We start from the raw sequence: 23,059 nt of genomic DNA on the forward strand, positions 1-23,059 counted from the left end.
GGCACCGTGCTCATCCTACTCATCCATCTGATCAAGCTACTTGAATGCTTCTTCTCCTATATTGGAATGGAGCTGTTGGAGTTGGCATTCAACATAGTGGCTGTGGTGTTGTACTTGTCTTCTGCCATCCTCTGGCCCGTCTTCGGTTACAGGCACTAGCCTAACTATAATCTGCCTAACTGTGACTATTGTCACCATGACGACATGGTTACTGTGGGGACCATTGCCAATCTCAACATCTACATTGTGGACTTGGTCTTTCAGTGTTTTGGCTCGAGTTGAATCCTAATATTCGAAGTCTTACTAAGTTAACACTAACAGAGGAAGCATTTTATTTGCTTAACAGTTTTTACATTTTTAAATGTTTTAATAACTGATCTTGATTTGACACCTTTTGTGTTCATTTTAAATGAGTGACACCAATGCGATCAATATAAGAACAATATGGCCCTCCATATCAGGATGTGAAACCAAGAACCAACACAATAGTGATGAGCATGTTTTGTTTAAAAAAAAAAACACACTTTAATGGTAAAAGGCAAGACTACTTCTTCACAAAAAGTATATTTCAAGAACATCAGATTTCAGAACAGAAATGTTCAAAAAGATGGAAAGAGAGTATGTATACATTTGATTAAACACTACTAACAAATACCTTCAAATAAATCAACATAATGCAAGAATACATGGCTTTGGCTTTTTTCTGTCTTCAAATGTAAAATCCACAAAGGTACACTTGAAGTCATTGAGGTGTTTATGGATTAAAGACATGTATTATTTCAGCAGTCTAACAGCTGATAGTATTTCAAATCAATAATGAACTAAGTACATCGAAAACCTGTGTGCTGCTGTCCTCTTTTGCATTAAACATGTTCCAGTGTACCAGCAACTTGGCTTCACTCATTTTTTTGTTTAAAAAAATGATCACAGTGACTGCAATTAGAAAAGCGACCTCTGATATCTCCTGTAAGCGGTTTGTTGAACCACAGTAAGTGTAGCAACATGCAAACTCATTTCGTAGATGCACACAACTGTCACTGCCTTGTACATTGGCTCAGAAACACATGGCTCGCGTAGAAAATGAGTGCAAATGCTATTGTCCAAAATCTATGCAAACAATCTATTGCCTGCCAACAAGACAAAGGTTTCGTATGAGTAAATTCAAATGGTGAGAGATAAACGTTCAATGGAATTCCACTTACCATGGATGAGCAATTAGATAGTCGATGCAAATGCTTTAACATACCTCCGCTCTTGACTGAACTACTGTTAGTATTGCACCTCTTTTTCTCACTTGGAGTTGATAAAAATGATATCCGTGTCTTCTCCCTACACCTAAAATGTCATTTGTGTCTTGAATATCAATGTCCCGTTAGTGTTCGACTTCAATTCAATTCTCAATCGTCCTCTGGTTCTTCAAACTCCACTGTTTCCAGTAGGCCCTGGAAGCAGAAGTAATGGGAGTTGCAATATACAGGTGGTTTGTTAGGAGAGGCCTGGACCTGCTCTGGTTTCAGGGAGGCAAAGGGGTTGACTCCACTGCATTTTAAATCCATCTCCAACTCTGAGAGGATCTGCAAGGAGTAGGTCATCTCTGTCTTCCTGTGGGGATCAGGCAGGATCAACAATTGCACACTCAATTCTTTGTAGTAGACAACAGTGAGCTCCAACCACCCATAGATTGTTCTCTCTGCTACCGCACAGCTAGCAGTACCGATGTACCAAGTCTGGAATCAACAGGACCCAGAACAGCTTCTACCCGCAAGGCATAAGACTGCTAAATAATTAGTCTGGTAGCTATTCAACTAATTTAGCAGTCTTATGGCTTGGGGGTAGAAGCTGTTCTGGGTCCTGTTGATTCCAGACTTGGTGCAGCTTATGTGATGAGTCAAGAGTTAGTGCAAAAAAGAGTCAATGCAGATAGTTAAATAATTAAACAAATAGCTACCGTACTATCTGCATTGACTCTTGACTCATCACATACGCTGCTGCTACTGTTTACTATCTGCCACTTTATTCCTAGTTATATGTGCATATCTACGTCAATTACCTTGTCGCCCTGCACATCCACTCGGTACTGGTACCCCTCGTTTTTAGCCAAGTTACTCATTGTGTATGACAATTATTAATTGTTTTACTTTAATGTTATTTCTCTGTATTCTTTCTCTGCATTGTTGGGACGGGCCCATAAGTAAGTATTTCACTGTTAGTCTAGTTGTTTACAAAGCATGTGACGAATAAAATGTGATTTGATTTGGTAAATATGGAGGATTCTGTTATGCTATGGAGGGTATTAAGATCAGGGTTATGTGGGGCTTACTCTAGTGCAGTAAATAGGGAGGGGATCTCGTAGTCCCTGAGGAGCAGCAGTGTTGGTAGCCAGCCCTGATCGAGGCCTTGACTGGCATCAAAGCCTGTAGGAGACAGAGGAAGTCAAACAGAGCTTAGCTCAGACAAGAACAACTCAACCAGCAAAGCTTTAACCTCAAAACCAACAAGTTTATAACCAGGCAACATCCTAATCTGTTTCTTTCCCATTTGTTTTATCATGAGATAACTGGAGTTTTAGGAAACACAAACTTTGTCAATTCTATTTCTTTGAAAAGCTGGAAATTGCACAATGGCAGAGCTTCTCACCTGGGTGAAATCCAACCACCAGATCTGGCTTAGCTGCTTTCTCGGTCTCCACAAGCTCCTCAAAGAACTGGTGGTAGAGGCCCTTGTAGGCACTGATATAGGTCATCGTCTTGGGACCAAAGTTAGTCAGTGGGGGCCTCATGATTGGCCCGTCCACAACCTCTGGCCCCACCATCACCACCTCCAGACCCTTGTGTCCAGGGAACATTCGGTCCAGTTCAACATAGTCCGTCAGTCGGGCTCCCAGGGTCTCATTGTTAGAAACCCCTATCAAGTGGATGGTGAGGGGTTTGGAATACGGGTTTAAGCCAAACAGTCTAAACCCTAGGGCAATAGTCATTGGTCGGGAGAGGAACTCGCTCGATACCCGCCAAATCGACTTTCTCAGGTCATCGTCCTCTGGCTTGGGCCTGCTGGCGTTGGTCCAAAGGTCTGTCATATTAGTGCCCGACAAGATGGCGTCCAGACGGGGGGTGAGGTCCCCTTGCATGGCAAGCCAGTCATCCCAGCCCTTCACCTCCCCTTGAGGCCGAGTCCACTTCCCTGTGGAGAATGGGAGGTCTCCTGATTGGATAAGAGGAAGGGGGAGTATGAAAAATCAGTCTGGGATATCCTGAAGTTGGTGCTATTCTCCTGGTGTTGTCTCTTTTCATTTATTTGAATACACTGTTCAGAGAATAATTGTCATAATTTTTTTTTAAAGGAAATGGTCCTAGAATCAAACCCCGCGGAACACCTTTTTAATTCATTTTTCAAAATGATCTCAGATAGGTGGTGCTGTCATCATGACAAATAACAGAGGACGATGGCGCTTCCTAGTGTCGAGGTCAGGACCCTCAGTGCACGTTGCACCTGCCTGGTTGAAATATGTTTTTCATGTGTTTGTATGCTGGGCGCTGTCCTCAGATAATCGCATGGTTTGCTTTCGCCGTAAAGCCTTTTTGAAATCTGACACCGCGACACTACCGTCCCACCTGCCCATAAGAAGTGAATCTAGACCACGACAATCATGCAGCAATTGGCCCAATGTCATGGCTCATTCCTCTTTTATCTGCCTTCTCTTACCTTTGAACACGAGCCATTCCACCAGTCGGTCAATGGCTACTAGACGCAACTCCGAGCAGACCTTCTTGTGCTGAGGCCAATCAGCCTTCTGACACTCTTTACTGCAGTAGTAGACATTCAGACACCTGTGATAGTCAGGAGGAGGATGAGGGAGAGGATGGAAGAGGAAGGAAAGAATCCGTGAGGACAGTGCACCTGCTTCCAACCAGATAACTCCTTTGGATCATGTAACCAGTACAATACATAATGGAGTGCAAGTTTCATGGGCAAGTACATTTTCCATTCTGTCTGTCTCATAATTACCTCACACAGCGTTTGAGCGTTTGTGCATCTGAAACCTGACCAGGCTGCTTTCTGCAACTGGCACAGAATTTGAACGATTCCTCCATCTTCTGAAACATCTCTTTCTGAGACTTGAAGGCCAAGGCTTTGGCCTTACCCCCTGGTGCTGGGGCACTAAAGAGTGGTCGATGGAGACAATAATTATTTTTTAATTTAAAAACATCATCCTCTTCAATATTGCTGTTGTACCACATTCTGCAGTGCCATTGCCAATAAAGCTTTTTTGAATTCAAACTTGACAGGGACAATAAAAAGTAGGCCTTCATGTCTAACACACTTCAACTGAAAGATAGTTTTACAATGAGAACCACAGAAATGCTTGCAATAGAAACACAACACCCTATACTCAATGAGGGGATTTCTATAATAAGGTGAGTGTGTGGGTGGCCGTTGGGGTTGGAGTTGGTCATGGAGGGGTTAAAAAGGAATCCCACATCACACAAACATTTTTGTTGATACATGAAAGGCAAATGTATTAGCCAGGGATCAGACCCCAACTCACATCAAATTGGGCCAAATCATGACCTGTCTTGCAGCAATTTTTTCCGTTGGTGTGCTACCCAATCATAAGGACCACTACTGACCAATGTGAAGCACATGACCATTATTTTTAGATTGGAGTATTTGGCCTGCCATATATGGAGAGGGTTGAGGGAGAGGGCAGGGTGGAGGGGGGGGGGGGGGGGTCGAGAACATGGCACATGAAACACACATTGCAATATTATTTCAATAAAGTCTTGAAATATCAGTATAAAAAAAGGTTGTGTTAGATATGTTGTGTTGTTGGACCCAGATCCAGATAATAATGTTTTTAAAGCCCGCACAGAATAGAATGACAAATGACTCTAGTAGAGGGAATACTACCTATAAATTGATCATCATATTGACTGTGACAATAGAGTTATGAGACACATAAAACCACCCATGGCCTTGACCACATCTGAATGTAGGCCTATGATCCTATTCTCTTCCCTCAGTAAACTCCTCAGTGGATATTTGATTTGCCATAAGCGTGTCCAGTCCCGCAATAGACATAGTAAAACACATGGGGACATTCAGTGTCTACATTGTGGCATAACACAAACACAAGGCAGAGGAGAAATCATTCACACGTTAGCCTACCTGGTAATTGTCAGTCAATAAAGCCGCTTGCTCACCTCTTGTTATCTGTCATTGGAACTCTTGAAGTACCTCACGTTGCTGAACGAGTCTTCTCGCGGATCTTGCTTGACTTGCAGCTTGACTCGCAGCTTGACTCGCCACTTATACCACCTGTGCTCCCCCTTCCAGAACTGTCTGAAATCTCTAGAGCCTTCCCGTCTCTTCAGGTGGTCTCACTTCTTTCATATAAACTTTCTCGAAACTCATTCCACTGGTAGACCAATATATATATATATATATATATATGTATATATATATAAATTGAAAATATTGGAGGGTATTCCTACCTGCCTATAGTAGGCTCTGCTAAAGACGGTGTACTGTTCAGTAGTAGGCTGTTGTAGTATAGATTTTCATAAGCTTTGAAGAATCTCCCGTTTAGATTCAATATACTGTGTGTGTGCGCACGTATATATATATATATATATATATATACATATATATATATATATATATATATATATATATATATATATATGCCTAAATAAATACACTGAACAAAAATAAAAATGCAACATGTTAGGTGTCCCATGATTTATGAGCTGAAATAAAAGATTCCTGAAATGTTCCATACATACAAAAAGCATATTTCCCTCAAATATGCTCCTGTTAGTGAGCATTTCTCATTTGCCAAGATAATACATCCACCTGACAGGTGTAGCATACCAAGAAGCTGATTAAACTGCATTGTCATTAGACAGTTGCAATTGGCATGCTGACTGCAAGAATTTCCAACAGAACTGTTCCCAGACAATTGAATGTTAATTTCTCTACCATAAGCCGCCTCCAACCTCATTTTAAAATATTTGGCAGTACGTCCAACCGGCCTCACAACCGCAGACCACGTGTATTCCGTCGTGTGGACGAGCGGTTTGCTGATCAACGTTGTCAACGTTGTGAACATTGTGACCCATGATGGCGGTGGTGTTATGTTATGGGCAGGCATAAACTACGGACAACAAACCCAATTGGATTTTATCGATGGCAATTTGAATGCACAAAAATACAGTGACAAGATCCTAAGGCCCATTTTGATGCCCATTTTTGTTAAGGTATCAGTGACCAACAGATTCATATAAGTATTCCCAGTTATGTGAAATCCATAGATTAGGGCCTAATGAATTCACTTAAATTGACTGATTTCCTCATATGAACTGTAACTCAGTCAAATCAATGACATTGTTTTATGTTGTATTTAGATTGTTGTTCAGTATACCTAGGCCTAAATACCTGAATGTGTATACTTATATATCAGCCTTCTAAAATTGCACTTTTATCACAGATAGGGCATTTGATTGTATTCAGGAGTGCATTTACGATTTTAATCCACTAGATGGGGATCTATTCAAGACTGGCGCACAAGCACCTATTGATATGTGGATTGGATTGAGTCAATGGGATGGAATGGATTGCACTTGGTTTCGACACCGAAGGATTCATAATTCAACTTAAAATATTGAGGGACAATTTTCACACTTCTGGAACGTCCACTTATTTGTGTAAGAGGAGACTTACATTTCCCTCACTAACTTTAAACATCAGCTATCTGAGCAGCTAACCGATCACTGCAGCTGTACATAGTCCATCTGTAAATAGCCCGCCCAATCTACCTACCTCATCCCCATATTTTATTTTATTTACTTTGCTGCTCTTTTGCACACCAGTATCACTACTTACACATCCTCGTCTGCGCATCATCACCTGCACATATATCAAGTGTTAATCTGATCAATTGTAATTACTTTGCCTCTATGGCCTATTTATTGCCATACCTCCTCATTCCATTTGTGCACATTGTATATAGACTTTCCTTTTTCTCTATTGTGTTATTGACTGTATGTTTGTTTATTCCATGTGTAACTCTGTGTTGTTGTTTCTGTCGCACTGCTTTGCTTTATCTTGGCCAGGTCGCAGTTGTAAATGTGAACTTGTTCTCAACTAGCCTACCTGGTTAAATAAAGGTGAAATAAAATAAAGTAAAATAAATAACATTTTCATTGTATTTACTAACCAAATTAGTTTTCAGTTTCACTATTCAGCTAGTCGGCCTGCATGCAATTGTGTGCACACATAACAAGTAGGCTTTAGCAAACTAAGTGAATGATTCACAGGCACAATAAATGTATATAGCGTCATCATACACAAGAGATACAAAGGAGAGCAACACCATAATGCATTATGCTTATGCATATAAGCAACACTGAAAGCATCCATTTGAGCATTATAGGATGCTAATGTGGCAAACCCTTGACTAGAGGCTATTCATTTGATACTTTTTAAACCTTCCAATAAGTTCTAGAATTGTCCGGTTGCTCAAGCTCTTCTTGCTCCAGTAGGCCCTGAAAATAGAGGAAGTGGGAGTTGCAGTATGAAGGTGGTTTGTTGGGACAGGCCTGGACCTGCTCTGGCTTCTGGGATGAAAAGGGGTTGGGGCCACTGCCCTTGATATGCATTTCCAACTCCGACAGAATTTGCAGGGAAAAGTTCAGTTCCATCTCACTGTGGATAGACAGAAAAACACATATGATATCTTAACCCTATTTAAGTCAACAACAATCCTAGCTTTGGGAAAAGCCTTGCCAGTTGACCTGTACAGGTACAACCCTGTAACTTATCAGTTCCTGGTCAGGTAAACGCCCTCCCCCCGAACGCCACTTCTGAATGCCACTTCTGAACACCACTGTCTTAAAGCATAGAGGTGAGGTGACTTACTTGAACATGGTGAAGAATGAGGGGATGTTGAAGTCTCTGAGGAGGAGGAGGCTGGGCAGCCAGCCTTCTCCCAGACCCTGTGTGGCATGAAACCCTTGGACACAAAGAGAAAGACACACATGAATGAATTTCCTTAAGTAAGGACAATACATTGAATGAGTCTCAACTTGAATCTGAAAAAAAATAGAACACAATCTAATCATGTTGTGCGTACACTGTTTAGCACACAGAGAGTGTCCATATCTCATTCAAAATATGGATATAGAGAGGGCACATTAAAGAAGCTACGGTATTGCATACAGGAATGTCAGCAACAATCGAGTGCATGTTCAGAAAAGGCGTCCCGAAGGAGCTTATTACAGGGACAGTGTAAAGCCTCTAATGTTGACTCATCTAGGGTATCAAATGAAACATGATCTTATGCCCCGCCGTGTCTCGTGAGAGAACACACACCTAAAGAAGGAGAGGATTTGTGGGTGAATAATGCATGTTATGAAATGTACACCCAAGGTTACAATTTAAATGGCGCTAAAACATTTAACGAGGACTAAGCCGTGTTTATCCCTCTAGGAGATAAGGTGACAGAGAGACACACCATCATGACTGTTAAGGGTCGCAATTACCACCGGCTACAGGGCCGGCCGCCATTTTGAATGTGGGACAAAGATTCTAAATATACCATAATTATGACTATAATCTGGATTCATTATACTATGAGGGTAGTTTGCTGTCTCTGCCTGGCCGGTTCCCCTCTTTCCACTGGGATTCTCTGCCTCTAACCCTATTACAGGGGCTGAGTCACTGGCTTGCTGGGGCTCTCTCATGCCGTCCCTGGAGGGGGTGCGTCACCTGAGTGGGTTGATTCACTGTTGTGGTCATCCTGTCTGGGTTGGCGCCCCCCCCTTGGGTTGTGCCGTGGCGGAGATCTTTGTGGGCTATACTCAGCCTTGTCTCAGGATGGTAAGTTGGTGGTTGAAGATATCCCTCTAGTGGTGTGGGGGCTGTGCTTTGGCAAAGTGGGTGGGGTTATATCCTTCCTGTTTGGCCCTGTCCGGGGGTGTCCTCGGATGGGGCCACAGTGTCTCCTGACCCCTCCTGTCTCAGCCTCCAGTATTTATGCTGCAGTAGTTTATGTGTCGGGGGGCTGGGGTCAGTTTGTTATATCTGGAGTACTTCTCCTGTCCTATTCGGTGTCCTGTGTGAATCTAAGTGTGCGTTCTCTAATTCTCTCCTTCTCTCTTTCTTTCTCTCTCTCGGAGGACCTGAGCCCTAGGACCATGCCCCAGGACTACCTGACATGATGACTCCTTGCTGTCCCCAGTCCACCTGGCCATGCTGCTGCTCCAGTTTCAACTTCCACCTGACTGTGCTGCTGCTCCAGTTTCAACTGTTCTGCCTTATTATTATTCGACCATACTGGTCATTTATGAACATTTGAACATCTTGGCCATGTTCTGTTATAATCTCCACCCGGCACAGCCAGAAGAGGACTGGCCACCCCACATAGCCTGGTTCCTCTCTAGGTTTCTTCCTAGGTATTGGCCTTTCTAGGGAGTTTTTCCTAGCCACCGTGCTTCTACACCTGCATTGCTCGCTGTTTGGGGTTTTAGGCTGGGTTTCTTCGTACATCAGCTGATGTACGAAGGGCTATATAAATAAATTTGATTTGATTTTGATTTGATTTAGTTGAACATTGTAAGGAGGAGAAAGGAGGAGAAAAGGCAGCGTAAGATGGCTTTCAAATAGTTGGACTTGCATGTGTTTTATTTGGGTTTTATACGGCGTCTCTGCTTCAGGCTCTATCTTTGCTGTGAAGATGTCACCAATTACTCCTCCATCAGCTGTCTCTGATGAGTTTCCAGTTGGAGAGTCAAACATTTTTGGCATGTAACCATTCTGGATCGTTTGAAACATTGTAGAGATTAGCCCGTTTCAACCAGAGGAGGTACTAGTCTGTATCAGTGAGTCAAGTTACTGTTAAAAGAGTAACAGATAAAATAAGTGCATGTTTTGAAGTTGGATGCGTCACGGTTGTCAATGCACTGTAAACAGCTTTACTTGGACAACCTTTACATGTGGCATTAGAATGAAAACACTTTATTACCTCCACCCTCTAAGTAGATCTCAGCTTTCATTAGTATTTACAGAGACAGGGCTTGACTATGGGATAGGGTTTCCTGTGTTTGGATGGTAAAAAGGACACTGCCAGGGGTGTTAACAGTTATACAATATATATTTAACCTTTTAGACAGAACAAATTCGTATTTACAGTGATGGCCTACCGGGGAACAGTGGGTTAACTGCAAGGGGCAGAACGACAGATTTTTACCTTGTCAGCTCGGGGATTCGATCCAGCAACCTTTTGGTTACTGGCCCAACGCTATAACCACTAGGCTACCTGCCACCCCAAGTTGGGAGCTGCCTGTTAGGTAAACTCCAGAGTCCAGCAATCAGGTGCCAGGTCCGGTCCAGCTGTCGCAATGAATCACCAAGATGCCCAGTAAAAGTCTGGCCTAAACACATCTTTCTAATTTAGTGAGTAACTCTCCTCCCCCCCCATCATCCTGGCTCTGAAGCAGACTATTTCCCTCTCAAAGACAGCTGACCACTTGTGTTTGACTCTGCTTAATCTCTCAGGACAGACTGTTACCAGATGGCCAGGACACATGCGAGATTTGGTTCTGGGTGACGAGATTAGACCCTTAAAATACCTTGAAGTGGCAAATCTGGCAATAACATGTTTCAAACAAAAACAGACTTCTCAGAACTCTGAAGAGGGCATTCAACTCATTATGCCAACTACCATTCTTTCAACCCTAACCTTCTTTTAATTTGGACTGAATTTAAAACAAGGAAATGTTTACCTGGGTGAAATCCAACCACCAGATCTGGCTTAGCTGCTTTCTCTGTCTCCACCATATCCTCATAGAACTGGTGGTAGAGGCCCTTATAGGCACTGATGAAGGTCTTTGTCTTGGGGCCAAAATTTGTCAGAGGGGGTCTCATGATTGGCCCGTCCACCACCTCTGGCCCCACCATCACCACCTCCAGACCCTTGTGTCCAGGAAACATTTGGTCCAGTTCCTCAAAGTCTGTCAATCGGGCTCCCATCGTCTCATTTAGGCTGGCCCCTGCTAGATGGATGGTGAGTGGTTTGAAGTAAGGATCTAGGCCAAAGAGTCTTATCGCCATGCCAACAGAAAGGGCCCGAGACAGGAACTCGCTCTCAACTCGCCATACAGACTCTCTCAGGTCAGCATCTTCTGGTCGTGGCCTAGAGACATTTTTCCAAAGCGCTCCCATATTTGTGCTAGACAAGATGGCGTCCAGGCGGGGGGTTAGGTCGCCTTGCATGGCAAGCCAGTTGTCCCAGCCCTTCACCTCTGCTGCTGGCAGGGACCACTTCTCTGTGGTGAATGGGAGATCTCCTGATTGGGTGGCAAAGAGAAGTAGTATGAAAAATGGATCCGTGATGACTGTTTGTCATTGTTTAGCAGCACAGAAAACCTAGTTATACTGTGGAATATCATACAAAACAATTATGATTTAAAAAAATACAAATTGTTGTACACCTTGTTGTACACCATTTAAAAGTTGCAGACACTGTGAACTAGGATTTTTTTTTATTTCAATATTGTATTGCAATGAACTGATACATGCATTGGTTGCACTTCCAAAAAGCTGAGTGTGTGGGATTATAAATACAAAAGAAATGGTCAAGCAATGTGTTACAAGATCCCCTCTCTCCCACACCTTTCTAACGTCTCACCTGTAAACATAAGCCACTCCACCAGCCGATCAACTGCCACTAGACGCAGCTTCTTACAGAACATCTTATGCTGGGGCCAGTCCTTCTTCTGACACTCCTTTGTGCAGTAGTATACATTCAGACACCTGCGTGTGTGTGAGAAAAGAGGAAAGTAGGGCAAAGAGGAGGATGACATTTATGTTGAACATGCAAATAGAGTGCATCTTTGGAATCCCATCGCAGGCTTGCTTCTTGGTGAGATTAGTGGCCTATTTGTCTCGGTATATCAATAGCAGCCATATCACATTGGTGTGTAGAGTCATGCCACGGCCAGGTTCAAACTCTGACCTTAGCCATCAACAGAGGCATTTGACACATTTAAGACCGTTGGAGTCTGTCCTGTTTTCAAGAGCAGCCGGTATTAAATAGCTGGGGTAAAGGACAGAATCTAGGTGGAAATGTACTGCTGATTATACGACCAGGGGTCTTGTGCCTGGCCGCATGGTTAGGTGGTAGAGATAATGCTGTCGGCGGGGTGGCTGCCTGGCTACTCTCTGAAATCATAATACCCTAACCCAGCATCCACCACTTTAAGCCCCAGACTTGGTTACATTTAGATATACATGTATTCAATTACCAGTCACCATTGACAGAGCCACTTTCAAATTCTCTCAGTGCTGATGAGGTGATCCAGACTGGACAAAGTAGCTTATCCACTTTCTGGGCAGCGAGTCTCTGAATTAACGGTAGTGTTTTCAACTAATGTCTAGTGCAGAGGTTACAAAACTTTACTTTAGTCTGTGAACTATACCTTAAGCTATTGACATTCATTTTTGAAATACCAAATTCTGACAAAAACGGTCTTTCCAGTCATAAGCCACAACCCACCAGTGAAGAAGTTTCCCCAAGGGTTTATAGGTGATAATACTATATGCCAAAGACCCTGCCACCCATCGTCAACATTGCAATAATGTCAACAGCTCTGTCTTGTGTCCCCAGGAAACGCTTGTACTTTCCTCCTGAGCCTGAAAAATGTGTTTGAAAGTGTTTGAAAGAAATCAAATGTTATTTGAACCCACGTTTGATCTATACGGCTTGTGTATTAACTTTGAACAAGTCACAGCTATGAAGCTTTCTGGCTGGAATGGAACTGAATGACGAAAGCCTGTCATGGAGAAGTTTGTTTTTGTAGCTAGAAATCGCTCACCACTACGGTCAATAATAGACTCTTATATGGAAATATGACAGCGTTGACATGTCATTAGAAACTGCAGGTCTCTTCTCCAACTGGACAAAGTCATAGAGTCGCCGAGAGCTGAGAGAGTCAGAACGCCTGGCTAAATTTGCCCTTGGCTAGGACCCAGTGAGTCTGCCGTTCTGTCTGCACCGAACTGTCCTAAATGAGCTGCACAAATAATTTGTGGTGTGGACAGCACTGGTCAACCTGCTTATCACACGACATCTATTGGAGAATAGATCAAAAATAACTTCCCGTCTGTGTTGCGACATTGCTGACCATAGAATGATGTCATGTTGTAGAGAGTGCATCGAGGGGTTGGCAGGCAAATGTGAAAGTTATCTTCTCTTTTTTTTCGATAAGCAAATAGTTAAAAACGTTCTGTATACACTGAGTGTACAAAACATTTGGATCACCTTCCTAAGTTGCACCTCCTTTTGTGTGGTGCCAGGACAACAACCTCTCCCTCAACGTGATCGAGACAAAGGAGATGATTGTGGACTACAGGAAAAGGAGGACCGAGCACGCCCCCCATTCTCATCGACGGGGCTGTGGTGGAGCAGGTTGAGAGTTTCAAGTTCCTTGGTTTCCACATCACCAACAAACTAACATGGCCAAGACAGCAGTGAAGAGGGCACGACAAAACCTATTCCCCCTCAGGAGACTGAAAATATTTGGCATGGGACCTCTATACCAGGCGGTGTCAGAGGAAGGCCCTAAAAATTGTCAAAGACTCCAGCCACCCTAGTCATGTCAGAGGAAGGCCCTAAAAATGGTCAAAGACTCCAGCCACCCTAGTCATAGACTTTTCTCTCTGCTACAGCAAGGGAGGTGGTACCGGAGCTCCAAGTCTAGGTCCAAGAGGCTTCTAAACAGCTTCTAACCCCAAGCCATAAGTCTCCTGAACATCTAATCAAATGGCTACTCAGAGTACTGCGTTGCAGCTCCCCCCCTCTTTTACACTGTTGCTACTCTCTGTTTATTATCAATGCATAGTCACTTTAATAACTCTACCTACATGTACATATTACCTCAATTACCTCGACTAACCGGTGCCCCCACACACTGATTCTGTACCGGTACCCCCTGTATATAGCCTCGCTATTGTTATTTTACTGTTGCTCTTTAATTATTTGTTACTTTTATTTCTTATTTTTGTAGGTATTTTTCTTAAAACTGCATTGTTGGTTGAGGGCTTGTAAGTAAGCATTTCACTGTAAGGTCTACACCTGTTTGATTTGGCCCTTAGAACAGCCTTAATTTATTGGGGCATGGACAACAAGGTGTTGAAAGCATTCCACAGGGATGCTAGTCCATTTTGACTCCAATCCTTCCCACAGTTGTATGAAGTTGGCTGGATGTCCTTTAGGTGGTGGACCATTCTTGATACACACGGGAAACTGCTGAGCGTGAAAAACCCAGTAGCGTTGCAGTTCTTTGACCCACTCAAACCGGTGCACCTGGTACTTAATACCGTACCCCGTTCGAAGGCACTTAAATCGTGTGTCTTTCCAATTCTCCCTCTGAATGTGCACAATCCATGTCTCAATTGTCTCAAGGTTTAAAAATCCTTCTTTAACCGGTCTCCTCCCCTTCATCTAACCTGATTGAAGTGGATTTAACAGGTGACATCAACAAGGGATCATAGCTTTCGCCTGGATTCACCTGGTCAGTCTGTCATGGAAAGAAATGGAAAAGGAAAGGGGGATACCTAGTCAGTTGTACAACTGAATGCGTCTTCCGCGTCAGAGTGGTGCGGAGGGCTTCCTTAATCGACATCCACAAGGGCAGGTGTTCCTTATGTTTTGTACACTCAGTGTTGACAAGTCCTTTATAAGCAATGAAACTGTACGAGTAAACATTTATCAACTTTAATAACCATCATGGAATGGGTTTATGTTATGGTGAATAACCCTACTTTGTGGTCATATTTCATTCATTGACCTGCAACTCCTTAATGTTTTGACTCACTTCACACAACGCTTGAGTGTCTGGCCCTCTGACAGGTGCTCTGGAAGCCTGTTGCAGCTGGCACAGAATTTAAACGTCTCCTCCATTTTCTGGAACATGTCCTTGTAGTTACGGAACGCCCCTCCCTTAGTCTTTCCTTCAATAGCTGCCCTGGGGTGAGAGAGACACACAAACTGCTTCCACACAAAGAATAATAATCAAATAGTATGTTGTTTATTGATTTAAAATCGTGTAACCTGGAAAATATTACAGGCTTGGTATTTTTTAAATTTATTTTACCTTTATTTAACTAGGCAAGTCAGTTAAGAACACATTTTTATTTTCAGTGACGGCCTAGGAACAGTGGGTTAACTGCCTGTTCAGGGACAGATTGACAGATTTGTACCTTGTCAGCTTGGGGATTTGAACTTGCAACCTTTCGGTAACTAGTCCAACGCTCTAACCACTAGGCTACCCTGATATGATGGCCGTAAGGGTCAAAGTAGCTTTTAAAATGTAGTGACAGCACGCACATGTTTGGGGTTGGTGAAATGGGGCTATTGATTTGGTGCTTGCTTGGTAATTGAGTTTGTCAGATTACATGTCAGCCTATATTTACCTGTATTCCCCATAATCCTTCATGTTGAGTTTGTTGAGAATGACCTTGGACAGGCCAGGGACGTTGGAGTCCAGAGAGTAGAAGCCAATGCGGTCTGAGAACACGCCGTCTATTCCTGGAGCAAAGGATTCTGGGAGAGCTGGGATTTGTCCAGACATTTTGACGTGTCTGAATGTTGTTACAAGGGGAGACAGACAGACAGACAGACCGACAGACCGACAGACCGACAGACCGACAGACAGACAGACAGACAGACAGACAGACAGACAGACAGACAGACACAGCTGATGAACAATCAACTGCAACTCTGCGGCTTCGTCAAGACACTTGGTCAAACAAAATATGTCCTATAGATAGCTCGTCTATGGTATGTTTTAGAACTGGCACACCATGGTGACTTACAAGGACAATTCTATTTGCCAGCCAATTGTCTACAGCAGTAAATATTCCTAGCATGTGGCCCAAGCCACAGAGGTTCAGGAAGTCACTTTATACTTGATTGACAGGCATAACCCAGACACTCTTGGGGTAAATAATGGGACACTGTTATGCCCCATGAGCCCAGATTGACAATGACAAGGAGCAGAGATAGTAATGCGATCTCAGACAGACAAGTAATTGGGGAGGGTGGGGTGGGATAGTGGGATAGTGGGGAGGTCAGAAGGACAGACCACTAGGATATCCCACTTTCTAAAAAAAAGAAAATATATTCAATCACAGATCAAAATGTATAACACATTCACTAGGAAGTCATAACCTTACGTTATGTTGACTAATCTCACTCAATTCAGAATGATTAAAGGAATTAAGTTTGACTTAGTTAGAAGTGCACATGTATTATTTCAAACAGTTTTTTACTTAAACATTTCGCTACACCCACAACATCTTCTAAATATGTGACCAATAAAATTTGATTTGATTTGCATGATTCTACTCGTGTTATTACATTATCAACAAAATTGACAGCCTATGATGAGTAAAACATTGAAAATGTATAGTTTAATTAAGTTAAGAAACATTCCTCGAAATGAAAGCCAGACATTAGATGAGTATTTGGATTATATTTTATTGAGGTGTTTTATATAGGTGTTTCTGTAGATTAGAGGAACTGCTGAACACTGTTGGTTTAGACCTTTCTGGATAAAATACTGCCTCCTAGTAGTACTGCCTCTTATTGGAACCCTCACAGATTCCAAGGTAGAAGTCCTAATTTGGGCAGCAGGGGGTTTAGCAGTCACTGTATGTCTGTCTGTTCAGTCCAAAATACAAAAGAGTGACAGACTCTCAGGTCCCTTGGTGCATCACACCACAGATCGCTTCACGTAGCCAGCCAGTACAGTGCCTTTGAGCCGGTGCTTGGTAGAGTCATAAACCCCTCGTCTAGAGCAATTGGAGGAGAGCTTGGCACAGATCTCACTGTGTTTCTCCAGGCGACTAGGATCAAAGCACCGGCCACAGTGCTCACACTGCTTCAGCTTGGAGTTGGCTGCACTCATCCCAAATCGACGTTTCAGCACCACCTGAATGAATGTTATCAGATGGGCCAAATAATGGGTAAGATATACAATATGTACAAAACAGATGAGGCTGGTGGGAGGAGCTATAGGAGGATGGGCTCAATGTAATGGCTGTAATGGAATGAAGGGAACGGTATCACACAAATCCATCATATGGAAACCACGTTTGATTCTGATCAATTCATTTAATTCCAGCCATTACAATGAGCCTATCCTCCTATAGCTCCTCCCATCAGCCTCCTCTGATACAAACACACGTGATCACCAACACTACACTAGATCAACAGTTAGCATGGCTTTGGAATGTCAAGCTACTTTACCTGTCTGTCCTCCTTTTTCTCTTCCATGTTCAACCCCGTCTTGACTTCCTTTGGCTTGCTCACAGTGTATCTCTTGGCTGTCTGCTTTGGCTTACTAGCCACACTGCTTTGTTCTCCATTTCTCCTCACATCTTTACTCCTTTCTTCCTCTTCTTCATTATCTCTTATCATCTCCCATAGGTCAGAATCCACCTTCATCAGGCAGATCTCCTGGATGAACTTCTCTACCTTTTTTCTCAACCGTTCTTTTGCGTTTTTCTCCTCCAAAGCCTGAGCATCCATCCTGGCCCCACTCTTCATTAGTTTCAGTTCTTGGGTTACACTGATCAGCTTGGCCTTCATATATGCCATCACCTGCTCAGCCTCTGCGTTAAAGACGTCCCATACCATCTCATCGGGGCATGGCGGTAGATCCTGTACAGTTAGGGCCTGAGTCTTGAACTGAACATGTTTCTTCACAACCTGCCTTCTGTACTTTGAAGCAGCAGGACGCGGGCTGCCCTCTGGTCTGACTGGCTGGAATGGCTTCTTCTTGGCATCATTGTTTGACACAGTGACTCTGGCTCTAATGGGAGGCAGTGGCATCTTGGTGACCATATTGGCTCCATGGACTGCCTTCAATGGCTTGGCACTATGGAGGTAGATGTCTTTCACCACGCAGGTTTGATCCCTCTTGGTCCGGATGGGTTGCAGTGGCTTCCGGATGGGAGGAACTGTAGCCTTCCCTGACTGCTGAGATGTTGGAGCTACATGCGGTCCTTGACTCTTCCCATTGCAGATGGACCTCTTCTTCTGCAGTACTGGGATTCTGGAGGGAGGATGTGGTTTCTTTTCCACAGCCTTCAAACTGGCAAGTCGCTGCAGAGCACCCTTTCTTTCTTCAGTCAACTCCAGTACTGGGATTCTGGAGGTGTTTAAAATGTTTTGTTTGAGCGCTGGAAGCTTCTCAGTGGCCTTGGGTTGAGATGGCAGTGCAGGCTGAACAGAGTTGCTACTGGCAGCTCCAAGGTTCCCTGTTAAAGCATTATCTTCCTGTAGCGGCTGCAAGAATCTCCTCATCATCAAGGAGATTGACAGTGACCTTCTTCTAACCTGGTTCTGCAACTAAGTTTTTGTCTAGTAGCACTTTCTATATTTTATGGTGATCTACTGTCTTAACTATATCTCAGGAGGATTCTGCTAGCTTGTCTTGGATACTAGTGTTCTATTTTCAGCAATCAGGCGCCAGAATGTTCAAACAGAACATTTAGAATTTATTGATCAGTTGTGACATCATAATTGGTTCACATATAATGAGACTTCTAGAATCTCAAACACTTAAGTGGATGTGATGTCATAATAGACCATAATAATCCTGCCCAAAATGGTGAATGTGACATACCTGTGTTGAACTGCTTGCCCTCATCTCATATTTAAACAAGTCACTTTTCTTTGAGGGGAAACATATTACTGTACTCTCTGAACTGTCAATTTAAAAGCCAATTTGCCAATTTATTAATTACTAAATGTAACTAACATTAGATAGTTAATCCTGAGATTCTTACCTTTGCCTCGGCAGTCTCGTCCAGATCATCATGGCGTTTGTAGTTCTTTATGATAGCCACATTAGCATTTCATTTTTGGGGTCTAAATACAGGCAAATATATTGGTGTCACCTTGTCCTACAGAGATTTATACGGTTATCGAAAAGTCACACAAGGGTAAGCCTACATGAAACACAACCCTTATTTTAAGTGTTTCTAAAATCCCCTATGGGGAGAAATGAATGGTGAACAAACGGTTGGAAGCATTTCCTTATTTGACCGCTATGTTTTATGGGTATTATGATTCATAATGTGGTACCAGAGTGGCGCAGCAGTCTAAGGCACTGCATCTCAGTGCAAGAGGCATTACTACAGTCACTGGTTCAAATCCAGGCTGTATCAAATCCGGCCATGATTGGGAGTCCCATAGGGCAGCGCACGATTGGCCCAGCGTCGTCCGGGTTAGGCCGTCATTCTAAATAATAATTTGTTCTTAACTGACATGCCTAGTTAAATAAAGGATAAATAAAATAGACACCTTCCGGCCCCTTCCCCATACCAATCTTCCACTACTGTTGCCGGCAATACACTAAAGTCACTGACACACGAATGTAAGCTGAAAAGGGGTAACAGGGTCTCCCTTATCTTATTCTGGCCTGATGCCCTGATGTCAGAGTCCCCCTAACAGGATGGTAATACCCTGGTAACGGAAACCCTGGAGAATAGAGCTCCATTTGTGAAGATCAGGAGATACGTCAGAAATGAGGCGACCAGCCTGTTGTCCTCGACGCCAAATCCCAACTGCTACAGCGAATCAATCCCCTCATGGCCACCTACGTGTGTATCATCCCACAGCGTGTGTATTGTCAGTATCAACACACAGGGTGTATTGACAGTCTGTAGCCCTCACCTGTAAGGGTTTACATGACTGTAAATGAACAGGTTGTATAACAATCTATATACTAAATATAGACAGGGATTTACACAGGGAAATATAGGGATTGCAAAAATACCAGTCTCAACGTCAACATTGAACAGGCGACTCCAGGATGCTGGCCTTCTAGGCAGAGTTGCAAAGAAAAATCCATATCTCAGACTGGTCAATAAAAATAAAAGATTAAGATGGACAAAAGAACACAGACACTGGACAGAGGAACTCTGCCTAGAAGGCCAGCATCCTGGAGTCGCCTCTTCACTGTTGACGTTGAGACTGGTGTTTTGCGGGAACTATTTAATGATGCTGCCAGTTCAGGACTTGTGAGGCGTCTGTTTCTCAAACTAGACACTCTAATGTACTTGTTCTTTTGCTCAGTTGTCCACCAGGGCCTCCCACTCCTCTTTCTATTCTGGTTAGAGCCAGTATACGTTGCTCTGTGAAGGGAGTAGTACACAGCGTTGTACCAGATCTTCAGTTTCTCGGCAATTTCTCACATGGAATAGCCTTCAACAATAGACTGACGAGTTTCAGAAGAAAGGTCTTTGTTTCTGGCCATTTTGAGCCTGTAATCGAATGCTGATGCTCCAGATACTCAACTAGTCTAAAGAAGGCCAGTTTTATTGCTTCTTTAATCAACAACAGTTTTCAGCTGTGCTAACATAATTGCAAAAGGGTTTTCTAATGATCAATTATCTTTTTAAAATGATAACCTTGGATTAGCTAACACAATGTGCCATTGGAACATAGGAGTGATGGTTGCTGATAATGGGCCTCTTACTTACTTACTGACTTTATTGTCCCTATGGGGAAATGTTGTTGCAGTGTCATGTACACATTTAAAGTGGCATTTAAATACAAAACAAAATTGACAATACAACTTTCATAACAGTTACATACCAATAAAACTGTATTTTTTATTTTTTAAATGACTAGCCTGCTGGCCTTCCTGAGTCTATAGGAACATTAGCCCGAGCTATTTAGGAGGGATATATCACACCTGACACAAATGATTGTCTAGTTCTGTTTTTCCTGCTGAGGGGTGCCCTATACCTGCGCCCAGAGGGGAGTAGTTCAAAGTCCGGGTACAGGGGGTGGCTTGGGTCTAAAATGATTTTGTGAGCCTTGCGGAGGGCCCTGACCTTAAAGATCTCATCCAGGCCTGTCTGTTTGACTCCAAGTACCTTGCTTGCTGTGGTGATAATCCTTCTCAGCATATTTCTCTGGCTGACAGTGGGCATTGCCAAACTAACAAACAATACAAAACATTTAAATGACTCTCAATGAAAGATTTGTACAAACAGAGTCAGTATAGTACAGTCTACATCAAAAGATCCCAGCTTTTAGCGAAAGAACAGTCTCTGTCGGCTCTTTTTGTAGATCAAGATCTGTACATTTACTCCACTGAAGCTTATTGTCCAAGAGGACACCCAGGTATTTATATTCCTCTACAATCTCTATATTCTGACCTCTGATAGATGTTGCAGAGGTAGGTGTTGTACGCATCCTGAAGTCTATGCACATCTCTTTGGTCTTGTTGGTATTGAGGACCAAGTGTGATTCCTCACACCACTCTACAAAGTCATCTAGGACCGGGCCATGATGTTCCTCATCATCATGCAACAGGCTGATCAAGGCAGTGTCATACGCGAACTTAACGAGGTGTCTGTCAGGATGGGAACTAGTATAACTATTAGTGTACAAGATGTACAGGAGTGGGGACAAAACACATCCGGGAGGAGAGCCTGTGTTGGTATTGCGTATGTCTGACACGTGGGGACCTATTTTGACTCGCTGTGAGCGTCGGCTCAGGAAGTCCAACAGCCACAAAGCCAGCCTCCCATCTAAGGAGAAGTCCAGAATGAGTCTCTGTGCCAGAATGTAGGGCTGGATTGTGTTAAAGGTAGAAGAAAAACAGAACCCTAACATGGGATTTGACACCCCTAGATGTCTATATAGAATGGCATCATCAACTCCTCTGCTAGGCTGATAGGCAAACTGAAATGGGTCGAGACGCCTCTGTATGTAGATATTCCATAAGAAATACGCTGTTTCCAGCTACAATAGTCATTTACAACATTAACAATGTATACAAGGTATTTCTGATCAATTTGATGTTATTTTAATGGACAAAAAAAAGACTTCTCTCAAAAACAAGTGACCCCAAATTTTTGAACGGTAGTGTACATTGTAAACATACATTTCTCTCTTCGAAGAGTGTGTGATATGAGGCTCGTAGGAGCTTGGTGAACAGGGAGAGGCTAAAAACCCAGAGACACTGGATGTCTTGAAACTCTATCCTTGAAAAGGCTGGCTCCAAAAGCACTACAGAAATGCACCAAAGATAAAATGACCTTTGCAGACAAATTCCTAACATTTTCTGGCGTACACATATACACACTGACTATACTGTGTAGGTTTGTGGAACTTTAAAAATTGTATAGAGGTACAGAAGTTCCATACTGGAACTGTACAGAAAGTTTCCAAGAAAAGTGTGAAAGTGGACATTTCTCTTTGTCAGAAATATTGCGTATTGTATGTGCAAGGCATAAAAAAGCATTTTATAATATTATTTTCATACATTTTCCAGACAGAAAAAAACAATTTTATTCAAGGGTCCAAATTGAAAGAACTGCAGTATATTAATATGTTTCATATCTAAAGGGCACAAGGAGGGCAAAGCATAGAATTAATAGATTTCCCATCAATCACTCAGTGCACCATACTGTCAACATTCACTACAGACAGCCTGTATATTCTAAATCATTCTAAATCACTAAATCACTATACCGAACCACTACACAGACAAATTACAGCAACACAGGTAAACATGTAAACTTTTTTGTTCTATTGACTCACACAGGTAAACCAAAATAACTCACAATACCTTGTCAAGCACGGTTCAGAGGAATGTGGTCTAGACTTTTCCAGATTCTTGGTTCTTCACTGGGTCTCTCTTTCTAGTCCCTTCCTCACTCCAGACTGCCTGGTGAGGGATGGTGAGGGTGATTGACAACTCCCCAGGTTGGGTAGTGGTTGTGCAATGCAGTGAAAACCTATTCCTCTCCGAGCTGGGGGCCAAGGCAAAGTGCTGATGCCTGAGCTCTGGACGATTCCAGGCATCCGAGGTTGAGGGGCAGATTTGGGGGGGGGGGGGCAAAGGGAGGGTATGAGGGGATGGAGGAGAGAGGGGTAGAGGTTAAGTGATAAACAGTGACGAGGGTCAATAATAATAATATATTTATTTTATATAGCGCTTTTCCATTATAAGTAGAATCTCGAAGTTGCTTTAAA

At 43.0% G+C, this 23,059-nt stretch overlaps 2 protein-coding genes across 3 annotated transcripts; both read right to left on the reverse strand.

Annotated features, from left to right (window-relative positions):
* Nucleotides 1-534: 534 nt before the first annotated feature.
* LOC109866034 (putative protein MSS51 homolog, mitochondrial) lies at nucleotides 535-5,386 on the reverse strand. 2 transcript variants are annotated; one of them, XM_031799985.1, is made up of 6 exons: nucleotides 5,167-5,386; nucleotides 4,006-4,158; nucleotides 3,703-3,827; nucleotides 2,638-3,201; nucleotides 2,321-2,414; nucleotides 535-1,602 (listed from the first exon to the last, which is right to left on the reverse strand). In XM_031799985.1, exons 2-6 carry the CDS (start codon nucleotides 4,101-4,103, stop codon nucleotides 1,398-1,400), a joined length of 1,086 nt encoding a protein of 361 aa, XP_031655845.1. In that variant the 5' UTR covers nucleotides 4,104-4,158; nucleotides 5,167-5,386; the 3' UTR covers nucleotides 535-1,397. The 2 variants fall into 2 exon arrangements, with proteins under 2 accessions (XP_031655845.1, XP_020310164.1); XM_020454575.2 differs by having other exon boundaries at nucleotides 5,202-5,382.
* A 1,805-nt stretch (nucleotides 5,387-7,191) lies between these two features.
* On the reverse strand, nucleotides 7,192-22,903 carry LOC109865931 (putative protein MSS51 homolog, mitochondrial). Its single transcript, XM_020454445.2, has 7 exons — nucleotides 22,653-22,903; nucleotides 15,472-15,639; nucleotides 14,874-15,023; nucleotides 11,687-11,811; nucleotides 10,782-11,345; nucleotides 7,918-8,011; nucleotides 7,192-7,704 (listed from the first exon to the last, which is right to left on the reverse strand). Exons 2-7 carry the CDS (start codon nucleotides 15,627-15,629, stop codon nucleotides 7,482-7,484), a joined length of 1,314 nt encoding a protein of 437 aa, XP_020310034.1. The 5' UTR covers nucleotides 15,630-15,639; nucleotides 22,653-22,903; the 3' UTR covers nucleotides 7,192-7,481.
* Between the last annotated feature and the right edge of the window lie 156 nt (nucleotides 22,904-23,059).

Source organism: Oncorhynchus kisutch, linkage group LG20 (genome assembly GCF_002021735.2).
Source record: "Oncorhynchus kisutch isolate 150728-3 linkage group LG20, Okis_V2, whole genome shotgun sequence".
Classification (NCBI taxonomy): domain Eukaryota; kingdom Metazoa; phylum Chordata; class Actinopteri; order Salmoniformes; family Salmonidae; genus Oncorhynchus; species Oncorhynchus kisutch.